Genomic DNA, 22727 nt, shown 5'->3' with positions numbered 1-22727 from the left:
CATCAACTACGTGAACATGTGCCTCGTGTCTCAACCGCTCCCTGCTCACAGTGAGCTCAAGGCCAACATAAAGGAAGAGAGAGCCGCTGGAAGAGAGGAGTGGAGAGGAAAAGTGTGTGTGCGTGTTCCTGTTGTTTCTGTGTGTGTGGCGGGATGGGGGGCAGCCTGTGGAAGGCTTTTAAGAGGTCAAATCAAATCAAATGTTATTGCAGTGTGTGTGCATGCGTGCATGTTTGTGTTTATGTACTGTATGTGTGTGTGTGTATCTGTCTGTGTGTGTCTCTGACCTCTGCTGGTGTCCCAGGTCTTGTAGCAGGGTGTCAGCCTGTCTGGGCCTTTCCCCGGCCTCCACATGGCCCAGGCTCTTCACCTCGCTGCGGACAAAGTACCAGAGCTCCCTCACACCGTTCTCTACCCTCCGCCTCAGCTCCTCCTGGGTGGGGCCTGGACCTGAGGGGTGGTGGGGTGGTGGGGATTGTGGAGGGAAGAAAGGAAGGAGGGAGGGAGCGAAAGGGGATAGAACAACTATTATGAACATAAAGCACAGGTGGAATTGTCATTGAACACATGGTAGCTTCAGGAACATACTGGATCGTCTGCTTTCTCAATCCCTGCCTCTCAACCTCCATCCCAAGGGGTTGCTTTGATCAGAGCAGTATTAGCACATCTGTTATGTCTGTACAGGATGGAACACCACACTTACACACATTTTACAGACACAATCTATTCTATTTGTAACTGTGCTATTTCACAAAAGTTCTGAACCTATATACATTCTACAGATCCCGTATGTTTTACATTGTTTATCTTGTTATTAGTCCCACCCTTCAGCTTCATTCAACCTCTCCCATCTATCTCTTTATTAACACCATCCATTTTGGATTTCTATTGGCCATATATTTTTCAACTGTGGTGTGATGCTTCACAAAACTACTCAACCTTTCTATTCTCATAGCTTCTACAGATTGTAATTTTTTTTGTTGCAAAAATAATAATTATATTATTGATTTATCGACTATGGCTTTTCAAATCACCCAGTATTGCTATCTGCAGCGTTAGTTCATGGCAAATGTTGCAATTCTTCAGCCATTCCTGGACCTGTGACCAAAAAACAAGCTACATACAGACAATACCAAAATAAATGATCTAATGACTCTGCCTCCTCACAGCAAAATCTGCAGAGCTGGGAAGATTGTATCCCCCATATATATATATATATATTATCATTGCAATAATTTGTATAGTAATTGAAAAGTGTTTCCACATATGTTACCAAAGCAAACATATGAACACATATAGAATCAATGATGACGCAGATCGATCATAATAGGAAAAAGAATAATACTCAGTGAGTAGTAACATTTAACAGGACACTACAGTAAGAAATGAATGAGGACAATAATGAAATAGTGAGAAAGACACAGGTAGAAATGTTATTGCTCTGGTTGGTCGTTCCACTGGCTGTCCCTACGGGGTGGGGCAGGAAACTACATATTTTGAGGCTGATATCGCACAAAGGGTTTTTTCTCACAGATATTGGATTTTATAGTTTTGCTTCAAAATTGTTGTATTGCTCTCTCTCTCACACTAATTCTATTCCATTCCCACGTTTACCCACTCACCTAGCAACTACCCTATCCTCCTGACGCTCACTTTTTAGACACACACAGATGCAAGCTTTAAAAAAGCATACACACACACACACACACACACACACACACACACACACACACACACACACACACACACACACACACACACACACACACACACACACACACACACACACACACACACACACACACACACACACACACACACACATTTTTCCTGTCAGCTGAGTTCAGCTGCTAGCACAGCATTGGATTAGCCTGATCTATCTGACTTCATACCAACTGATCCTATAGGTACAGTTCCACCTGGTCACCCCTTCCTATCTGGGATTCTCCCACAGCTTTCCTCTTCTCTCCCCCGACATGTCCTTCCCAGGTCCTGCTGTTCTGCTCACCATCTCCAGTCAGTCTCTGGAAGCTGTGGATCTTCTGCTTGGCTCTGGTCAGCTGGTCCTCCAGCGAGCGTAGTCTCCCCACAGCCAGGGCCCCTCCCTCTTCTACTTTGCCCTCAGGTATCCTGCAACAAGAGACGAGGGTGAGAGAGAGCAATGGGTATGGGAGTGTGTGGATGTGCGTGTGTTTGTTTTTCATCATCTTTCTCCGCTGGGTTAGTATATGAGTTACAGCTCTTACGCAGTGTGTGTGTGTGTGTGTGTGTGTGTGTGTGTGTGTGTGTGTGTGTGTGTGTGTGTGTGTGTGTGTGTGTGTGTGTGTGTGTGTGTGTGTGTGTAGCTCTTTGTGGCTGTCTTGATTAAATGTGAGCATGCATCAAAGAGTGTTCAATAGCACAGTATTTCAGTGAGCTTAGCAAATTTGCGGCTGAAAATCTTGCAAAGCTTAATTGCTAATTACAATTTAAATTACGTTCAGGCCGCCTTTCAGCCCATTTAAAATGTAGCCTACATTGCTCGCTTTTCACTAATGAGTATTTGTAAAGTATAATGCAGTGGTTTTCAACCGGGTTGCCGTGAAACTTTTCCAAATCGTGTACATTTGTTGGAACACTCACTTGTAAACGTGACCTGTTGAACGTACAGGGAATTCTGACTTGGGAGCACCAGTGATGCTCGGCTAATAAATGAAATGGCACATGGTTACATCTGTATCGTTGTTCCAAGTCCAGTGAACTCAGGCTGTTGCCACAATTGTATTATATGAGGGGCGCGCATCATGAGCAATGTAATTTGTTTCATTTTACTTCACCTGTGAGAACCATTAGCATAGGCAAGTCTGATTAGAATTAGCTGTACCACATCCTAAGACACAGGAACAAACGGAGCATGGAGCAGATAACCGCTTATCTGTAGTCCAAACCATTCAACAATTATTTTACTTTCTTAAAGGGGTACACACAAATGAATCATCATGAGTAAGGAACTAATAGTTCAAATAAAATGTAATCCATAAAACATGGATCAGATGAGATGGAGGTCATTGCCATTAAATAAATGAATAGGGATATTTTAGACGAGCTGTATAATTTTCAAGGTGTACCACAGTTCAATGCTACAATGCTGTATACAGTGTGCTATAGTGTATCACTTGATGCCATTTCCTGAGCATCTCAATTACTTCATGAAAAGGTTGTCCTCTTTTTCATAGCACACAGACTCCACATAGCCACGAACGTGCGCGCAAGTTCACACACACACACACACACACACACACACACACACACACACACACACACACACACACACACACACACACACACACACACACACACACACACACACACACACACACACACACACACAATATTCAATCATGATGGAAAATTAAAATGCCTTAACGCTATTTAATACTTTAATACCTATATGAAAATATTGATAGAAACAGCTCCAAGTGCGTCCAGACACATCCAGTCATTCGTGAACCGAGACAGAGGCTTTGCTAATGAGTCATCAGGCACGCAAACTCAATTTGCTCCCTGAGTGGGGAACATCAGAAGCTGTTAGGCAGAAGGAGGAGACTTTTATAGTAACATGGGACTATAACCTTATATCGTCACTATAAAACATGCACACACACATCAGAGAACTAAGCTAACAGCAGTGCGGGAGTAAAGAAACGAAGAAACGAAAAAAGAACTGATAATAACCACTTGAAGTTCACATTTGGGCAGCAGTGGATAAGGGACAAGGTTAACCTTTCAAAAATCCCCTGTGATATTAGTTCATATTACTGTGAAATGGTCTTCCAACTCTCCCCGAGTCGCAGAAACTTGAGAAAGGGCTGTTTCACTTGCCTGAGTTTGACAAAGCTCTTACGAAGGAAGACCCATTGCGTGTGTTCTCCTCCTTCAAGGTCAGGGGTCAGCTCAGAAGTGTGCAACGTTCCAGATCGTTCAGTTAGAAGAAGTGTATTCGTTACATTTCTACGGGTAACATTATGAACGTTTAACCTCACTGTAAGAAGACAATGAGAGGAACTCCCAGAGGCCACCGCCTTACTGACCAGCTCACACGATCACAAGGGCTGGGAACTTGTTTAGGACGATGCAACTTGCAGAATGTTCAGATAGAAAGTCATGTAGACTGTGATATAACATTATTCTCTGACCTGTAGAATATGTCATAATTTCATTTAAAGAGAGCCTCTGATTACAGCTCTATATGTTTACATTTCTATCTGCACCATTCTGAACGCTCTGCATTACCGAAAATACCTCATGAGGATCCTGGAATGAAGAGGCGAACAAGTTTGTAGTTCCACAGTGTAGCACCTCCGACTAGAGACACACATCCTTACAGCACTCACTCTATGTGATGCTAACAAAGGCTAACAAGCATAACATGTGTCTACTGCTAGCTCAGATGATAACGGAGAGACGTCAAATAGTAGACGCCTGCAGCCGCAGACAACAGACGTAAACATGTAAACACGGAGACAAAGACACAACAGGAATGCAAACATAGCAACAACACCAAAGACCACCTACCACTGACAGAATACACATGAAATGAACAAAAAAAGTGCTCAAAGGATCCCTGACATGAATATGTGCTATACTTTTGTCCCTAAGGACAAACAGAGCTGAGGCTAGGCAGGGTAACTTGGAGGGTAAAATATGCAAAACGGCACAATCCAATCGTGCATTGTCTTCTATGCATGTTTTAAAGGCAATGTTCCTTACAATCGCTGAGACCACATTCACGGTGAACACTATGTCCACTCAATCGGAAATGACTAATTCAATGTAAATTACGCTATAACCCGGATCTTCCGCGTTCTGATTGAATCTAGGCCTTCGTTTAATGAAACGGGAGAGAGATAGCGGACGGGGAAATTCCAACTAGGGAGGGGGAGGGAGGGAGGAATGAAGAACACTGTTCAGTCTGAGTGAAAGAAGGACAGGCTGAAAATGAGGGAGCAGGGAGCCCCGCGGCAACGGCCACTGAGGCGGAAAGCAGGTGAGATTCCGCACGCACAGCCCCCGTTCCCTCGGAAACGCTGCCCGCTGCCTCCTCATTGGCTCGCCTCCGCCTGGTAACCATGGAGTTAGGAGTCACATTAAGATCGGAGCTGGATACAGCAGTTTAAACGGGGGGAATAATGTGTGCGAGGCATAATGGTACTGCATACATATTTCCGTATTCCATTCACGTCCTCTGTTCCGAGACTTCATAGGTGACCTTAGAGCTGACCTGGGCAGACATATATATGGATAGGAATGTAAAGCACTGCTAGAATCACACAGATGAAAGTGGGGCTATATAAATACAATTTACATCTGGAAAAGACGGGTGCTGTGTGGAGCCGTGGGAGGAGGCCATATATATATATGTGTGAGTGTGAGTGTGAGAGTGAGAGAGAGTGAGAGAGAGAGTGTTAAAGGCTGTGTATTGGAGTCAAAATCCCAGCTGGTGCTTGATACCCTATTACTCCAAACCTCAAATTCACTAGAAGTGAAGTACGAGCTAATCCACGCCCACACGGCCAGACTCCAGCTCTCTCCAGCTCATCTCTCCCAATCAGGCCAGGCTTACACAGTTGTTGTGCCCACAGACAGCTCACACAATGGGCTAGTGTTGCTGTCAGAGCCCCTGCCTTCCCTAAGACGACCAGGTCAACAGGAGTTCAGTCTGGAGGCAGTGGCAGTGGTAGCAGGCAGTGTCTGCTCAGTGGAACCATACTGGGCTAATGACATTACCCAGTAAATGAGTCCTCTCACCAGTCACCACACAAGGAATACAGTCAATGGCACACAGGCAGCGCTCAAGTCATGAGATAAGATCTTACATACAGAGAGACACAAAGATACACACACAAAATGAGGCCATAGATACACAATGGGGGACACACATAGACAAGCAAACACACACATGCACAAATACTAGCAAGGCTCAAGCCAAGCCCACCCGAGAAAACACATCTCTTTGCTCTCAGTTGGCTGTGTTTGAGAAGTGTATCATCTATTTGTCAACTAATTGCCACTTCACCGATTGCTTTCAAAATTGAACAAGAAAGAGTTGATGTTTGATTAGATCAGGGGCGTAAATTGGGTTTAGAAGTGGTCGGGGACATAATACAAAGTACCGGTCAAACGTTTGGACACCGACTCATTCAAGGGTTTTTCTTAATTTTTTTGTATTTTCTACATTGTATAATAATAGTGAATACATCAACACTATGAAATAACACAAATGGAATCATGCATTAACCAAAAAAACTGTTAAACAAATCAAAATATATTTTATATTTGAGACTCTTCAAAGTAGCCACCCTTTGCCTTGATGACAGCTTTTCACACTCTTGGCGTTCTCTCAACCAGCTTCATAATGTCACCTGGAATGCATTTCAACAGGTGTGCCTTGTTAAAAGTTAATTTGTGGTATTTCTTTCCTTCTTAATGTGTTTGAGCAAATCAGTTGTGTTGTGACAAGGTAGGGGTGGTATACAGAAGATAGTCCTATTTGGTAAAAGACCAAGTCCATATTATGGCAAGAACAGCTCATATAAGCAAAGAGAAATGACAGTCCATCATTACTTTAAGACATGAAGGTCAGTCAATACAGAAAATGTCAAGAACTTTTGAAGTTTCATCAAGTGCAGTTGCAGAAACCATCAAGCGCTATGATGAAACTGGCTCTCATAATGACTGCCACAGGAAAGGAAGATCCAGAGTTACCTCTGGATACGTTCATTAGAGTTAGCTGCACCTCAGATTGCGGGCCAAATAAACGCTTCAGAGTTCAAGTAACAGACACATGTCAACATCAACTGTTCACAGGAGACTGTGTAAATCAGGCCTTCATGGTTGAATTTCTGCAAAGAAACCACTACTAAATGACACAATACGAAGAAGAAACACGAGCAATGGACATTAGACAGGTGGAAATCTGTCCCTTGGGATTTTTGGTTGCAACCGCTGTGTCTTTGTGAGACGCAGAGTAAGTGAGAGGAGGAGGTATGCAGGTGTGGCGGGTGCTTTGCTGGTGACACTGTCAGTAATTTATTTAGAATTCAAGGCATGCTTAACCAGGATGGTTTCCACAGATTTCTGCTGTGATACACCATCACATGTGGTTTGTGCTTCGTGGGACTATCATTTGTTTTTCAACAGGACAATGTCCCAAAACACACCTATAGCCTGTGTAAGGGCTATGTGACCAAGATGGAGAGTGATGCACTGCTGCCCCATATGAACTGGCCTACACAATCACCCAACCTCAACCCAACTGAGATGGTTGACCAACAGAAGGACAACCATCTCTGCAGCACTCCACCAATCAGACCTTTATGGTAGTTGCCAGACGGAAGCCACTCCTCAGTAAAAGGCACATGACAGTCCGCTTGGGTTTTTTTTTTATTTATTTTTTTACCTTTATTTTACTAGGCAAGTCAGTTAAGAACAAATTCTTATTTTCAATGACAGCCTAGGAACAGTGGGTTAACTGCCTGTTCAGGGGCAGAACGACAGATTTGTACCTTGTCAGCTCGGGGATTCGAACTTGCAACCTTTCGGTTACTAGTCCAACGCTCTAACCACTAGAATACCCTGCCAATACCCTGCCGCCCCACTGGTTTGCCAAAAGGCACTGAATGCCAATTGCTATTTCTGGAGGAAATGTGGCCCCATGCTACAGTAAAGCATGGTGGTGGCAGCATCATGCTGTGGGGAAGTTTTTCAGTGGCAGGGACTGGGAGACTAGTCAGGATCGAGGGAAAGATGAATGGAGAAAAGTACAGAGAGATCCTTGATGAAGACCTGCTCCAGAGCGCTCAGGACCTCAGACTAGGGCGAAAGTTCACCTTCTAACAGGATAACGACCCTAAGCAGACAGCCAAGACAATGCAGGAGTGGCTTCGGGACAAGTCTCTGAATGTCCTTGAGTGGCCCAGCCAGAGCCCGGACTTGAACCCGATCAAACATCTCTGGAGAGACCTGAAAATAGCTGTGCAGTGACGCTCCCCATCTAACATGACAGAGCTTGAGAGGATCTAAATTCGCACAAAAATGTATCCTGTTTTAACTTGCACTTATGGGGTATTGCGTGTAGATTGATGAGGAAAAAAATACATTTTAATCAATTTTAGAATAAGGCTGTACTGTAACAAAAATGTGGAAAAGGGGAAAGAATCTGTATACTTTCCGAATGCACTGACTGTGGTATAAAAGTGTTTTACTCCATTATGCAGCTGTTACATTTATCAGAACTGTATTTTGGACCTTTATATACACTTTGACGACTGTTGCTACACACACACACACGCAAACACGCATGCCTGCACATAAAGCACAGCTATAGATCTGCTGCATGGAGCATGGAGAACACCAAGTAATAGAGTAATCTGTCTCTCAGTCTCAGTGGAAGCAGACAGTCAGACTGACAGACTCCAATAAGTCTACATCATTAGGAGGAGACCGTCTAATGGACAGATAATGGTCAATGGACACTGTAGAGAAAACCAATACAACCATTCAGCTCTTTCTTATTGTGCTGTGTGTGCTCTAGCCTTTTGGGTGCCCTAAGCAAGATTTGATTGGGAGGGACCCCCCCTGTGGTAAAATGTTTTTGTGGCCACGCTATAGACGGTGTTATAGTTGTAAAGTACAGTGGGGGGGAGCAACCGCTTATGTCACTTATGCCTGCACCTGGCCCTGTGTGTGTGTGCCTGCAACCGGACCTGTGTGTGTGCCTGCAAACGGCCCTGTTTGTAACGGATTTCCTTCTTCCTCTGAAGAGGTGTAGCAAGGATCGGACCAATACGCAGCGTGGTAAGTGTCCATGTTTTAATAGAAAAGACTGAACATGACACAAGTACAAAATAACAAAGTGAACTGGAAACAAAACAGTCCCGTGTGGCACAAACACTGACAAAGGAAACAATCACCCACAAAATACCCAAAGAATATGGCTGCCTAAATATGGTTCCCAATCAGAGACAACGATAAACACCTGCCTCTAATTGAGAACCAATCTAGGCAACCATAGACCTACATAAACACCTAGATGGAAACAACCCCCTAAATCTACAAAAAACCCTAGACAGTACAAACACCCTAGATGAGACAAAAACACACATATCACCCATGTCACACCCTTACCTAACCAAAATAATAAAGAAAACAAAGAATACTAAGGTCAGGGCGTGACACTGTTTGTGTGCTTGAGCATGAAGACTGTACATCTCTCTCCATTCCATTTCGTCCACGTCAGTCCCTCCACTCTCTTTCCCTCCTGTCCATGTTATCATAGCGACCTGCACTCATTGGCATATTTCAGTTTCTCGCTATTTTACAAATTTTGCCATGAGGCCGGGAGAAAATTATGCTGTTTAAGAGCTAATTTCCTGCTATAAAAAATAAAATCATGGCTTATAACGTGGGCCCTTTGCCTTGCGGGGGCTGCTGGGGTGTGTGCTACAACAATACCTGCACTGCTCTCCTCTCTCTTTAACAATCCTCTTCTTCCACCCATCCCTAAATATCTGCATGGTGCAGACCTCACCTCATCCATCATCCCTCCCTTTCACCATCCGCATGCCTGGGGATCAATCAGGCCCTCATCGCTCTGGCCACCTGTTTTTTTTTTACACACGCACACACGCGCACACACATTCTCTCTCTCTTTCTCTCTCGCCATATCGCTTGCGCGTGTAATAATCTCTGTGTGAGACACACCAGGTGATTGACAGCTGTGGAGAGGGCGGCACCAGAGGCAGATCGCCACACCGACCCTGTGTTCACCCCTCATTAGTGCTGCTGGGTGATTGGTGGGTGGGCTATCGGCCTGTCTCTCAAATCAGTGAGGGAGAGGCTGAGTGGGAGTTAATGTAGTGGAGGTGTGAGATACTGAGTTAATGGCTGCACCTCAGGGTGACTACATTGCAATACATGCTCACATGTCATGTGCCACGTCATCAACTCCACAGTCCGACACCAGATTTCTATATCATGTGATGGGTTAGCTGATATATTAAACACAACAAGTTCAACACCTATCCAGGCATTCTCGTCAACCTGAAACTCGTCACACCCATAATTCACTCAGTCAGTCAGTGAGTTGGTGACATACGCTGAGTGTACAAAACATTAACAACACTTGCTCTTTCCATGACATAGCATTCCCCTGGATTCACCTGGTCAGTCTATGATCCCTTAATGATGCCAAATGTTAAATCCACTGTGGTGGAAATTCTTACACGGGGACACTCGTGTAAGTCAATCTTAAATGAATCATTGTCTATTTGTCAGCATGTTGGAAAGGTTCCAACTATCTCAATGCACCATAGTACACACGTTAATCAGAAGCTCTGCCGTGCCAGTCCCAGCAGTTTGTCTTATATACGGCTATACACAGACAAGTTATATTTGCATGATTTAGCATACTTAATTCATCATTACGCTTTTGTTTCATTCATGTGACTGACCAATATCTCACGAGGCTTCTTCTCTCTAAGCTGAGATACTTGATACTGAGATATCTTTAGTTCGTTCTCAAAACAAGGTCTGGGCGTACTGCCAAATTGCAGCTACTGATAGTGAGGATTTGTAAAGTGAGTCGCTTGAATGAACACAGAAATTGGTTTATAGAACAGCACATGAATAGAACACGGAAATGAGTTATGAGAAAAGCACAAACATTCAAATGATATTACACTACTTCAATCAGTGTAGATGAAGGGGTTAAAGAATACTTTTTAGGCCTTGAGACATGTTTTGTGTATGTGTGCCTCTCAGAGGGTGAAGGAGAAAGACAAAAAATGTAAGTGCCTTTGAACAGGGTATGGTGGTAGGTGCAAGGCGCACCGGTTTGTGTGTGTCAAGAACTGCAACGCTGCTGGGTTTTTCACGCCAGTGTGTATGAAGAATGGTCCACCACCCAAAGGACATCCAGCCGTCTTGACACACCTGTGGGAAGCATTGGAGTCAACATGGGCCAGCATCCCATGTAGAGTCCATGCCCTGACAAACTGAGGCTGTTCTGAGGGAAAAAACTCAATATTAGGAAGGTGTTCTTAATGTTTTGTACAGTCAGTGTATGTAGTAAGTTAGTCAAACAGTGAGTCAGTGAGTATGTCAGTTCGTGACAACTAGGTGGTAAGAGCCACATCACTCAGGCCGGCTGTCACAAACACGCACACGCACACACACAAAGGCCCTGGTCCATGTCTGTGCCAGCAGTTAGGTGGTGGAGAAGGGCAGGGTCTCTCTTATTACGCAGATAAGACACATCTCCGCAGCGGTCTCCTGGCTTGTGCCTGCTTCAGTTCAGACTCACCGCTACACACACATACATACCCATCTACCCAGCCTCATAGCTCTGGCATGTCATCTCTGACAATTAGCTATATAGATTAGTGGGACTTTAGCAAGACAGCAAGACATTACCTTTATGACGCTGGGTGGTAACACTGGTCCTGACCTGCTCTAACAGAGTAGATTGACTGGTTGCAGAACGCTGGCTCTATCTGTTCAATAACAACAAACACAAGGAAGGCACTGTCTCTGACTGAGACCCATCTGGACAGTGCCTGTTTGAATTCTGGACTTGTTTTGGTGCCATGAATCCTACCTTTGCTTTCAAGCCAATCCTGAATAATTACAAGAGCAAGGGATTTAATCGGAGACCAGCTGTCTGAAGTGTGTGTGCTTCAAAGCAATTGAGGATATCACAGGAGGGAACTGAATGCTGCACCTACAGCTGGACTTATGACTAATGCAGGCCCTCACACACGCACACACGCACGCACGCACGCACGCACGCACGCACGCACGCACGCACGCACGCACGCACGCACGCACACACACACACACACACACACACACACACACACACACACACACACACACACACACACACACACACACACACACACACACACACACACACACACACACACACACACACACACAAATAAACACACACAAACGCGCACAAACCAGACACAGACCCCCCTCTACACACACATCCCCATCCCACACACATCCCCCCCTCCGGGTAGTTACCTGAGGGACTCTGCCATGCGTCTCAGGTCCTCGTTCTGCTGCTTGAGGCGCTCCAGTTTGGCCAGGATCTTAGATAGCTCGCGGCTGGACCTCTCAGGGTGTTCGCTGTCTCTCACCAGATGGCCCCCGATGTAGAAGAGCAGCGTGCCCCACGCCAGCAACACCAGGGTGATCCAGCGCCACGAGCCCGCCCAGGGCCGCATCGTAGTTCAGCCTGGCCACCCACACACACCGTCGCTCCCCGTCACAATACCCACCAGGGCATCCTCTCTGGCACCGCAGGGCAGGGGGAGAGAGGTAGTAAGAGAGACGAGGGGCTTTGTGGAAGGCGTGAAAGGGGATACAATTGGGTGTTTCTTTGGTGAGTATTCCGACCAGTCCCCTCTTCTTGTGCTAGAGCATGTTTTTCTCCTCAGAGGGTTCACTGACTGACTAAGACTCCTGGCTGTTGTTCCTGTCCTGTCCTGCAGGGGTCTCCACCTCCTGTTTTTTCGTGCTCCTTGGTGACTGTGTGTTTATCGTTACACTCCTTGCCCCTTGCTGGTTGCACCTGGTTTGTTTTCGTCACCTTTTCCTCCGGTCCTGATTACTTCATGTGTTTGGCCTGGCTCCTATGGGGACAGAAAGAGAAAGAGAGGTTGTCAGACGGACAGAAAGACGAAGGGACGGACGGATGGGCGGACGAAGGGACGGACGCTCAGACACACACCCAAACCCACACACATAGACACACAGAGAGAGATGGTCAAACATACAGACAGACAGAGAGACATATGCCTGGGAGAAGAGCTGAGCATCAGACATGCCGCAGACAGTCCCAGAGAAGCACAGACACAGCTCAAAGGAACAAGGTTTGCTGGGTGTAACAGGCTCAGCAGCCCAGGCTCAGCAGCAGCCCCTCAGGATTGATCAGCATGACACCGCAATTTACATTTCCAGCGTGATGAGAAACACAATGCACTGTGATGAGGAGGCAGAGAGACAGGGATGTTTTGTTTACTCACTCTCTCTCTCTCTCTCTGCCTTTCTCTCTCCCAGTCTCTCTCTCATTCTTTCTTTCTCTCTCTCCACCTCTCCTCTCATTTTTAGGCATGGCTAAGCCTAATGGCTAATGACTTCCCATGGTGATGGCTAAATCCCCGGCCGTTCCCTTGGTTTTCCCCTGTACACTCCCGCTGCCATCGCCATTGTCTTTGTGACGATGTGCGAACACTGTCAAGGTGATGTGACGAGCCCAATGGAGCATGTGGAAAAAAATCCCTGTATCATCACTTCACCTCCCCCACATCACCGAGAGAGAGAGAGCGAGAGAGAAAGAGAGAGAGAGAGAGAGAGAGAGAGAGAGAGAGAGAGAGAGAGAGAGAGAGAGAGAGAGAGAGAGAGAGAGAGAGAGAGAGAGAGAGAGAGAGAGAGAGAGAGAGATGGACGGACGGACGGACGTGTGTTGCCGGGTTTATGACAATACACCACTTTTCTATCAGCTCCAAAAGCCAACAAAGCACTGGACCTACTGATGCTGTGTATGGACGTGCTTTGAGACATGACAGGGAATGTCATGTGTGCGTGCCTATTTGTATGTGTGGTCTCACTAGGATGTGTGTGTGTGATCATTATCACCTGGGACTAGCGTGGTAACACATAAGTAGGTTAGCTGCACTGCCAGTGTACGTCAGCATGTGAATTATGGAGCATGCTGCGTAGTTGGTATGTAGGACATAAGTGGTGCCATGTAGGCCCTTCATGTTTCACTGACAACACTCCTGAACACAACTGCGGTCATGCACACACAGGGAGAATCTCAATTGCATACTCCTCGCATCCTCTCTCCTTGTCTACTTCTCAAAACACATTGGAGGCGAAGGTCAAATGGGAAGGACCTCTGGCTTTCTCATCCAATGGGTTTTGAGAAGTAGGCGAGCATAGAGGAGAGACGACGCAAGGAGAACGCAATTGAGATCTTCCCACACACAACAAGTCGTAATGGCCGACCAGTCCTTCTGGCCAGCTATTGAGAGACAAAATGATATCGTGCCACTGTGCTCCGTGGCGGCTCTGCACTGTTGTTGTGACTAACACGAGCTGACATGAGGACAGGTTGACGTACTGTATGCAGGGCTAGGATAATGCTGAGCTGTGTTTTTATTATGGGAAATAAGCAGTGTGAGGATTAGCTGCTGCCAGCTAATGCATTTGCTTGGTGGAGGGGGACTGTGAATCACTCGTCATCATGTTATAGGGAGACAGGTTGTCTGGCTGGAGTAGTAATGAAGATTGTGTTAAGTGGGCTTGGACCGGGTCAGGGTGAGCACCACAGTAGCACAGGTCCCAGATTTGTTTGGCTGTATGGCCATGTCACATATGCTCTTTGACATACAGTACAAACAGATCTGGAACCAGGATAGTGTTTCTCCTGACACAGCCTTTAAAAAGATCTGTTGGTGCTTTGGCAAGACATTAATCTCCCGTGGGCAGATTTTGCTTGTAGAAGAATCTGCTGGGACTGATTGGGATGCGTGAGATAACGAGCAGCATTAGTTCCGTTTTTGGCCGTATCAGGATTGGGGCGAAGGCGGTGCTTCAACTCCTATGCCTCGAATGCTTAGCGCTGTGCCCACACAGATTAGAAAGGGATGGTGGGAGGGTGTAGAACTCTCAATTTCTAACATGTATGAACACAGATGTTAATCATGCAGCTGATCAAATTATGTGAGATTTTACTTCTGGGTTAGCAGAGATTAGCAAAACAATGACTATGGCCCCTTGCTACACCAGACAATAAAACAATCAATAGAGAGAGAACACACTACCCTCAGTGCCAGAGTTCGCCATAGCACAGACCAATATTTGCTATTTGCTGATATTTCTCTAAAACACATACAAAATAAGCAAGGGAAGCTTGTGGCACACTCTGTATCAGTAGGTTACAATGACTTTAGTACAATAGAATAGTTGGAAACTATAAGTGAAACTGAAATGGAAGGCTGCCTTCTATGCAGTCTGATTCAATGGTTCAACACAGACATCGTTGTTGTGAATATGAGGTGAAAGAGGAGAGGTGACACTCTTCAGACGCTTGCGTTTCACAGGAATGAAAATGTGAGATCCACACATCAACCCTGAGATTCCCGAATAGGTTTAGGCTAAGTGATACCTTATGGAATGTGGGAGAAAAGCACAACCTAAGCCATTAAATATATTTTGTTCAAATGGTGAATAATATGTATTCTCATTTCCTTCTACAGTAGAAGTAGTCTAGAGCCACGACAGGATCGGTGGGTCCCCCACGGGACAGTTGCGTTAACGTAGGCTAATGCGATTAGCATGAGGTTGTAAGTAACAAGAACATTTCCCAGGACATAGACATATCTGATATTGACAGAAAGCAACAAGTATTGTTAATCTAACTGCGCTGTTCAATTTACCGTAGCTATTACAGTGAAATAATACCATGCTATTGTTTGAGGAGAGTGCACAGCTATGAACTTGAAAAGTTATTAATAAACCAATTAGGCACATTTGGGCAGTCTTGATACAACATTTTCAACAGAAATACAATGGTTCATTGGATCAGTCTAAAACGTTGCACATGCACTGATGCCATCTTGTGGCCAGAATCTAAATTGCACCTGGGCTGGAGTACTACATTATGACCTTTCTCTTGCATTTCAAATATGATGGTACAAAACAAATAAAAATCAAATAATTTTACCTGATCTAATGGTTCATATTCTCCTACATTCATTTCACATTTCCACAAACGTCAAAGTGTTTCCTTTCAAATGGTATCAAGAATATGCATATCCTTGCTTCAGGACCTGAGATACAGGCAGTTAGATCAGGGTAGGTCATTTTAGGCGATGCAGATCCTTAAGAGTTCATCTGTTGTGCTATTTAGAAACAAACACATGACTGGCTCAACTGTTCTGGGGAACTGTTATGGGTATTTCTCAATATGCGTACTACCATGCTCCGAGGCCTCTAATTGAAGCAAGGGAGGGTTGGAGCATGGAATGCTTTTCCAACAGTCTCGAAGGAGTTCTCACATATGCTGAGCACTGCTTTTCCTTCACTCTGCAGTTCAACTCATCCCAAACCATCTCAATTGGGTTGAGGTCAGGTGATTGTGAAGGCCAGGTCATCTGATGCAGCACTCTGTCACTCTCCATCTTGGTCAAATAGCCCTTACACATCCCGGAGGTGTGTTTTGGTTCATTGTCCTGTTGAAAACAAATGATAGTCCCTCTAAGTGCAAACCAGATGGAGTGGCATATCGCTGAAGAATGCTATGATAGCCATGCTGGTTAAGTGTGCCTTGAATTCTAAATAAATCACTAACAGTGTCACCAGCAAAGCACCTCCACACCATCACACCTCCTCCTACATGCTTCACAGTGAGAACCACACATGCAGAGATCATCTGTTCACCGATTCTGCGTCTCACAAAGACACGGCGGTTGGAATGAAAAATGTCAAATTTGGACACATCAGACTTCCACCAGTCTAATGCCAATTCCTCGAGTCTATTCTTTTAATTTGTTTCCTTTAGTAGTGGTTTCTTTGCAGCAATTCGACCATGAAGGCCTGATTCACACAGTCTCCTCTAAACAGGTAATGTCTGTTACTTGAACTCTGTGAAGCATTTATTTGGGGCTGTAATTTGAGGTGCAGTTAATTGCCAATTTCTGAGGCTGGTAAATCTAATGAACTTATCCTCTGCAGATGAGGTAACCATGGGTCTTCCTTTCCTGTGGCGGTCTCATGAGAGCGAGATTCATCATAGTGCTGGATAGGTTTTGCGACTGCACTTGAAGAAACTTTAAAAGTTCTTTACATTTTCTGGATTGACTGACCTTAATGATGGACTGTCATTTCTCTTTGCTTATTTGAGCTGTTTTTGCCATAATATGGACTTTGTCTTTTACCAAATAGGACTATCTTTTGTATATCAACCTTACCTTGTCACAACACAACTGATTGTCTCAAATGCATTAAGAATGAATGAATTAATGCATTTCACAAATTAACTTTTAACAAGGCACACCTGTTAATTGAAATGCATTCCAGGTGAACACCTCATGAAGCTGGTTGAGAGAATGGCAAAAGTGTGCAGAGCTGTCATCAAGGCAAAGGGTGGCTACTTTGAAGAATTTCAAATCTAAAATATATTTTGATTTGTTTAATAGTTTTTTGGTTACTACATGATTCCATATGTGTTATGTCATAGTTTATGTCTTCAATATCATTCTACAATGTAGAAAATAATACAGATGTAGAGAAAAACCCTGGAATGAGTAGGTGTCCAGACATTTGACTGGTATTGTATATATATATATATATATATATATATACTGTACACTGTATATATATACATTTTTGTCATTTAGCAGACTTGTCTTATCCAGAGCGACTTCCTAAGACATCTTAAGATAGCTGCAGTGCCGTAAGGTGTCGATTACTTTTTCACACAGTAGCATTAGGTGTTGCATAACTTTGTTAATGAAATCAATTAAATAAATATGCCATTGTCGTGTTCTTTGTTCAATGAGGTTCCCTTTATCTAACATTAGGTTATGTTAAAGATCTGAAAACATTCAGTATCAAAAATATGCAAAAGTAGAGAAAATGTGATAGGGAGCACATGCTTTTTCACAGCACTGTAAGTCGACAAACACATATCACAGGAACAGTAAGTCCACTTTTTCTTAATAAAGCACTATTAGCAAACTCAGAGCTAGAGGAAGGGGGGGTGGTTGAGGTGAGGGATTATTTAAGAGGTAGTGGTTCAGCTGCTTTCGGGAAAATGGGCAGGGACTGAGCTTGGACTGGGCTGAGCGGGAGCTGTCCTCAAGAGACTAGAGGTGACAGAACGGAGTGCTCGGGTTGGGGTGTAGGGGGATTTGAGGATAGCCTGAAGGTAGGGAGCAGTTCCTCTTGCTGCTCCGTAGCCAAGCACCAGGGATGCGAGTGGATGCGAGCTTTGACTGGAAGCCAGTGGAATGTATGGAGGAGCGGGGTGACATGGAGAACTTTGGAAGGTTGAAAACCAGGGGGGCTGCAGCATTCAGGGGTTTGATGGCACAAGCGGGGAGCCCAGCTAATAGCGAGATGCAGAAGTCAAAAAATTATAATGTCAGGTCTAAACCAGGAAATCGAAAATCCTGCCTCAGCACCAGAGTCATTTGAAGTGGAAGGACCACGAGGTCCTGCTGACAGCGGTGACATTTTCAGACAAGTTAGTCGTTTAGTGGTTGTTTCTGACCACAATTTCCCCCTCTCCTCTTCCCCTCAAAAAAGAGCAACCTGATGTAAAGTGAAGTGCCAGCCACTCCAGCCTAAATTAAATATGTGACGACTCTTTTTTTAAACATTTGCACTAGAGGGAATATGGGTGAATAGAATAGAATAAAAGATGCGTGGCGCTATTCGTAAGTGGGTAGACTCAAGCCACCTCCATCTCGCCAAACTTCTTACCGACTAGGCTTGGGCGGTATACCGTATATACCGTATATTGGGGTATATAGAAATGAAAACTAGTAATTTGATCTTTTTCAATACATTTTAATATTTGTGGCTACTTTTTAAGTAAATACCTGAGGTCAACTTGTGCAATACATTCGGAGATAACGCAGATTGCATGATTCATTTCACCTGTCACATTATCTTACATTGTGAAGCTTACTGTGGTTCCCCAGAAAAGTTGAGCCAGTCATGTGTTTGTTTGTAAATAGCACAACGGGAGAAAGCTGGAGCGGATGAGTCCAAATGTGTATTGACTGGGGTCGCGTAATATATTGAAAACCCAACAGTGTCTTTTCTTGCTTCAGTAGAGGGATCAGGGACGTGCAACTATAGTTTTCCACAGTAGATACATTAGTGCAACACATTCGGCAAAAAATGGCTTGATTTTCATCAGATGACAACGGAAGTGCAACGCTATTTGGCTAGCAGCCAAACAATTAAAGGAGTTTACAATGAAAAATCAAGGTCTTTTTTTTGCAAAAAAAAGATCCTTGGCCATCAAATTTCTTATGTTTATCATATAAAGAATGTAGCTTAAAGTTAATCTTGCAATAACTTAAAAGCATGCAGCTACACTATGAGACGTAGCCTACAGGAGAAAAATATCTGCACATCAGTCAGAGCACTGTCTACTGGTATAACGCCCGTTGGTGAATTCTCATCCCGAGAAGTGCAACTGAAGCACAAAATGAGTCTGATGCCGAGCAAAAATTACAATAAGAAGCATTTTAGATCTGTATTTACAAAACACAGCAAGATATTTCTTAGGCGTTCTATCTCATTTTCCTCCCTGAAAAATGGAAAATTCTGCGTTAAAGCAACCCCTAAGTTTAAGTTACTAGTTAACGAGGCACCACATTCATTTGTAAATGTCCAAACTCATGAAAAATTACATTCGGTAGGTCCTAACTATACTGAACAAAAATATAAACGCGACATGTAACAGTTTCGAAGATTTTACTAAGTTACAGTTCATATAATGAAATCAGTCAACTGAAAAACATGAATTAGGCCCTAATCTATGGATTTCACATGACTGGAAATACAGACATGCACCTGTTGGTCACAGACACCTTAAAAAAAGGTAGGGACATGGATCAGAAAATGAGTCAGTATCTGGTGTGACCACCATTTGCCTCGTGCAGTGCGACATCTCCTTCACGTTGCGTTGATCAGGCTGTTGATTGTGGCCTGTGGAATGTTGTCCCATTCCCCTTCAATAGCTGTGGAAGTTGCTGGATATTGGCGGGAACTGAAACACGCTGTCATAAACGTCAATACAGAGCATCCCAAACATGCTCAATGGGTGACATGTCTGGTGAGTATACAGGCCATGGAAGAACTGGAACATTTTCAGTTTCCAGGAATTGTGTACAGATTCTTGTGACATGGGGCTGCGCATTATCATGCTGAAACATGAGGTGATGGTGACGGATGAATGGCATGACAATGAGCTCAGGATCTCGTCACGTTATCACTGTTCATTAAAATTGCCATTAATAAAATGCAACTGTGTTCGTTGTCCGTAGATTATGCCTGCCCATACCTTAACCGCACTGCCACCATGGGGCACTCTGTTCACCAAGTTGACATCATCAATCCGCTCGCCCACACAATGCCATACACGTGGTTTGCGGTTGTGGGACATACTGCCAGTGGGACATACTGCCAAATTATCTAAAACGACATTGGAGGCGGCAAATGGTAGAGAAATTAACATTCAATTCTCTGGCAACAGCTCTAGTGGACATTCCTGCTTCAGGATGCCACATGCACACTCCCTCAGAACTTGAGACATCTGTAGCATTGTCTTGTGTGACAAAACTGCACATTTTAGAGTGGCCTTTTATTTGCCCCAGCACAAGGTGCACCCGTGTAATGATCATGCTCTTTAATCAGATTATTGATATGCCACACCTGTCAGGTGGATCGATTATCTTGGAAAAGGAGAAATGGTCACTAACAGAGGTGTAAACAATTTTGTGGAGAGAAAAAATTGGAGAGAAATAAGATTTTTGTGCATATAGAACATTTCTGGGATCTTTTATTTCAGCTCATAAAACATGGGACCAACACTATCTATAACTTTATTAGCTGGATTGCCTATCTTTGCAATTAATTTACGTCTGTTTGTGCTCGTCTGCATATTTAGCTAGCAGCCTCCATGGAATTTCACTCTTACTTGTGCTTATTTTGTTAGCATTCTGATAATAGACACCCAACGCCCCCTTATGTACTAAGCTAGTAATACCATAAATCACGGGATGAGAGAAAGACAGCATGATGATATGAAAATCTGGATACTGCCCAACCTTATACTGACGCCTCGCGCCTAACTCTCAGTACAGCCAGGACTGGGAGATATCGTCATGATGCTATCACACATAAACACATGCATGCATGCAAGCACACACACAACCATGCACACACACACACAACCACACACACACACACACACACACACACACACACACACACACACACACACACACACACACACACACACACACACACACACACACACACACACACACACACACACACACACACACCAGTACAGGACCTTTATTAAATTCTTATTTTAAATGTATGCAGTTCTGTTCTTCAGCTGTTATTGTCTATTAATAGTCTGTATTATGTCATGTTTTATGTGAATCACAAGAAGAGTAGCTGCTGATTTTGAAGACGCTAATGGAGATCCTAATGAAATAACAAAATAACAAATAACACACACTAACACACATTGTCTATAAGACCAACCAGGGTTAGCAGAATGTAGAGCTAGAAGAGCTAGACGTGAAGCCCTAGGAAAGGTCATCTATCTTTCACAAGGCCATATTAAACCCAATCTATTGAATAAAGCATGAAGCAGTAGAATACGTTTCTTACACATCTAGTGGAGTTCAGACACGTGAAAGACAGTAATGGAATTCCGTTTGTAGAGTGTGTGTACTCTGTGTATGTGGTTACATGAGTTTGTGCATATTAGCGTGTGCTCCTGGTATTACCTCTAGGTAGCTCGGGACGACAGGTGCACCCACGTGCTAAGAACAAGATGGAGGGGGTGATGGGTACACTGGCTGACGACTGGAATACAGTTATGTAAAGCGGAACAAGACACACACCTGGGGTTGAATACAGCAAATAGGAGCAGCAAAAAAACAGGTTTGCAGACGTCTCCGTTAGGATGCTACATGACTCATCATTAGGAGTAGACTACAGGCGTCTCAGAAGGATGCTACATGACTCATCATTAGGAGTAGACTACAGCCGTCTCAGTAAGGATGCTACATGACTCATCATTAGGAGTAGACTACAGCCGTCTCAGTTGGGATGCTACATGACTCATCATTAGGAGTAGACTACAGCCGTCTCAGTAAGGATGCTACATGACTCATCATTAGGAGTAGACTACAGCCGTCTCAGTTAGGATGCTACATGACTCATCATTAGGAGTAGACTACAGTCGTCTCAGTAAGGATGCTACATGACTCATCATTAGGAGTAGACTACAGGCGTCTCCGTTAGGAGGCTACATGACTCATCATTAGGAGTAGACTACAGGCGTCTCAGTTGGGATGCTACACGACTCATCATTAGGAGTAGACTACAGGCGTCTCAGAAGGATGCTACATGACTCATCATTAGGAGTAGACTACAGCCGTCTCAGTAAGGATGCTACATGACTCATCATTAGGAGTAGACTACAGCCGTCTCAGTTGGGATGCTACATGACTCATCATTAGGAGTAGACTACAGCCGTCTCAGTTGGGATGCTACATGACTCATCATTAGGAGTAGACTACAGCCGTCTCAGTTGGGATGCTACATGACTCATCATTAGGAGTAGACTACAGCCGTCTCAGTTGGGATGCTACATGACTCATCATTAGGAGTAGACTACAGCCGTCTCAGTTAGGATGCTACATGACTCATCATTAGGAGTAGACTACAGCCGTCTCAGTTAGGATTCTACATGACTCATCATTAGGAGTAGACTACAGCCGTCTCAGTTAGGATGCTACATGACTCATCATTAGGAGTAGACTACAGCCGTCTCAGTTAGGATGCTACATGACTCATCATTAGGAGTAGACTACAGCCGTCTCAGTTAGGATTCTACTTTACTCATCATTAGA

General features: G+C 44.3%; 1 protein-coding gene across 3 annotated transcripts in view; it reads right to left on the bottom strand.

The window, feature by feature from the left end:
* The window catches only part of LOC118397716 (alpha-(1,6)-fucosyltransferase-like), a 154969-nt gene that overhangs the window by 56410 nt on the left and 75832 nt on the right, over positions 1 to 22727 (bottom strand). For all 3 annotated transcript variants that reach the window (XM_052470806.1, XM_052470807.1, XM_052470808.1), the window contains exons 2-4: positions 12070 to 12680; positions 2009 to 2130; positions 288 to 450 (exon numbers count right to left, since the gene is read on the bottom strand). In XM_052470806.1, the coding sequence (XP_052326766.1) occupies positions 288 to 450; positions 2009 to 2130; positions 12070 to 12272 (488 nt within the window). In that variant the 5' untranslated portion in view covers positions 12273 to 12680. The remainder of the gene's footprint in view (positions 1 to 287; positions 451 to 2008; positions 2131 to 12069; positions 12681 to 22727) is intronic.

Source organism: Oncorhynchus keta, chromosome 19 (assembly GCF_023373465.1).
Source record: "Oncorhynchus keta strain PuntledgeMale-10-30-2019 chromosome 19, Oket_V2, whole genome shotgun sequence".
Taxonomy (NCBI): Eukaryota; Metazoa; Chordata; class Actinopteri; order Salmoniformes; family Salmonidae; genus Oncorhynchus; species Oncorhynchus keta.
Note: the sequence above shows the minus strand (reverse complement) of the source record. Positions and strands in the feature narration are given on the sequence as shown.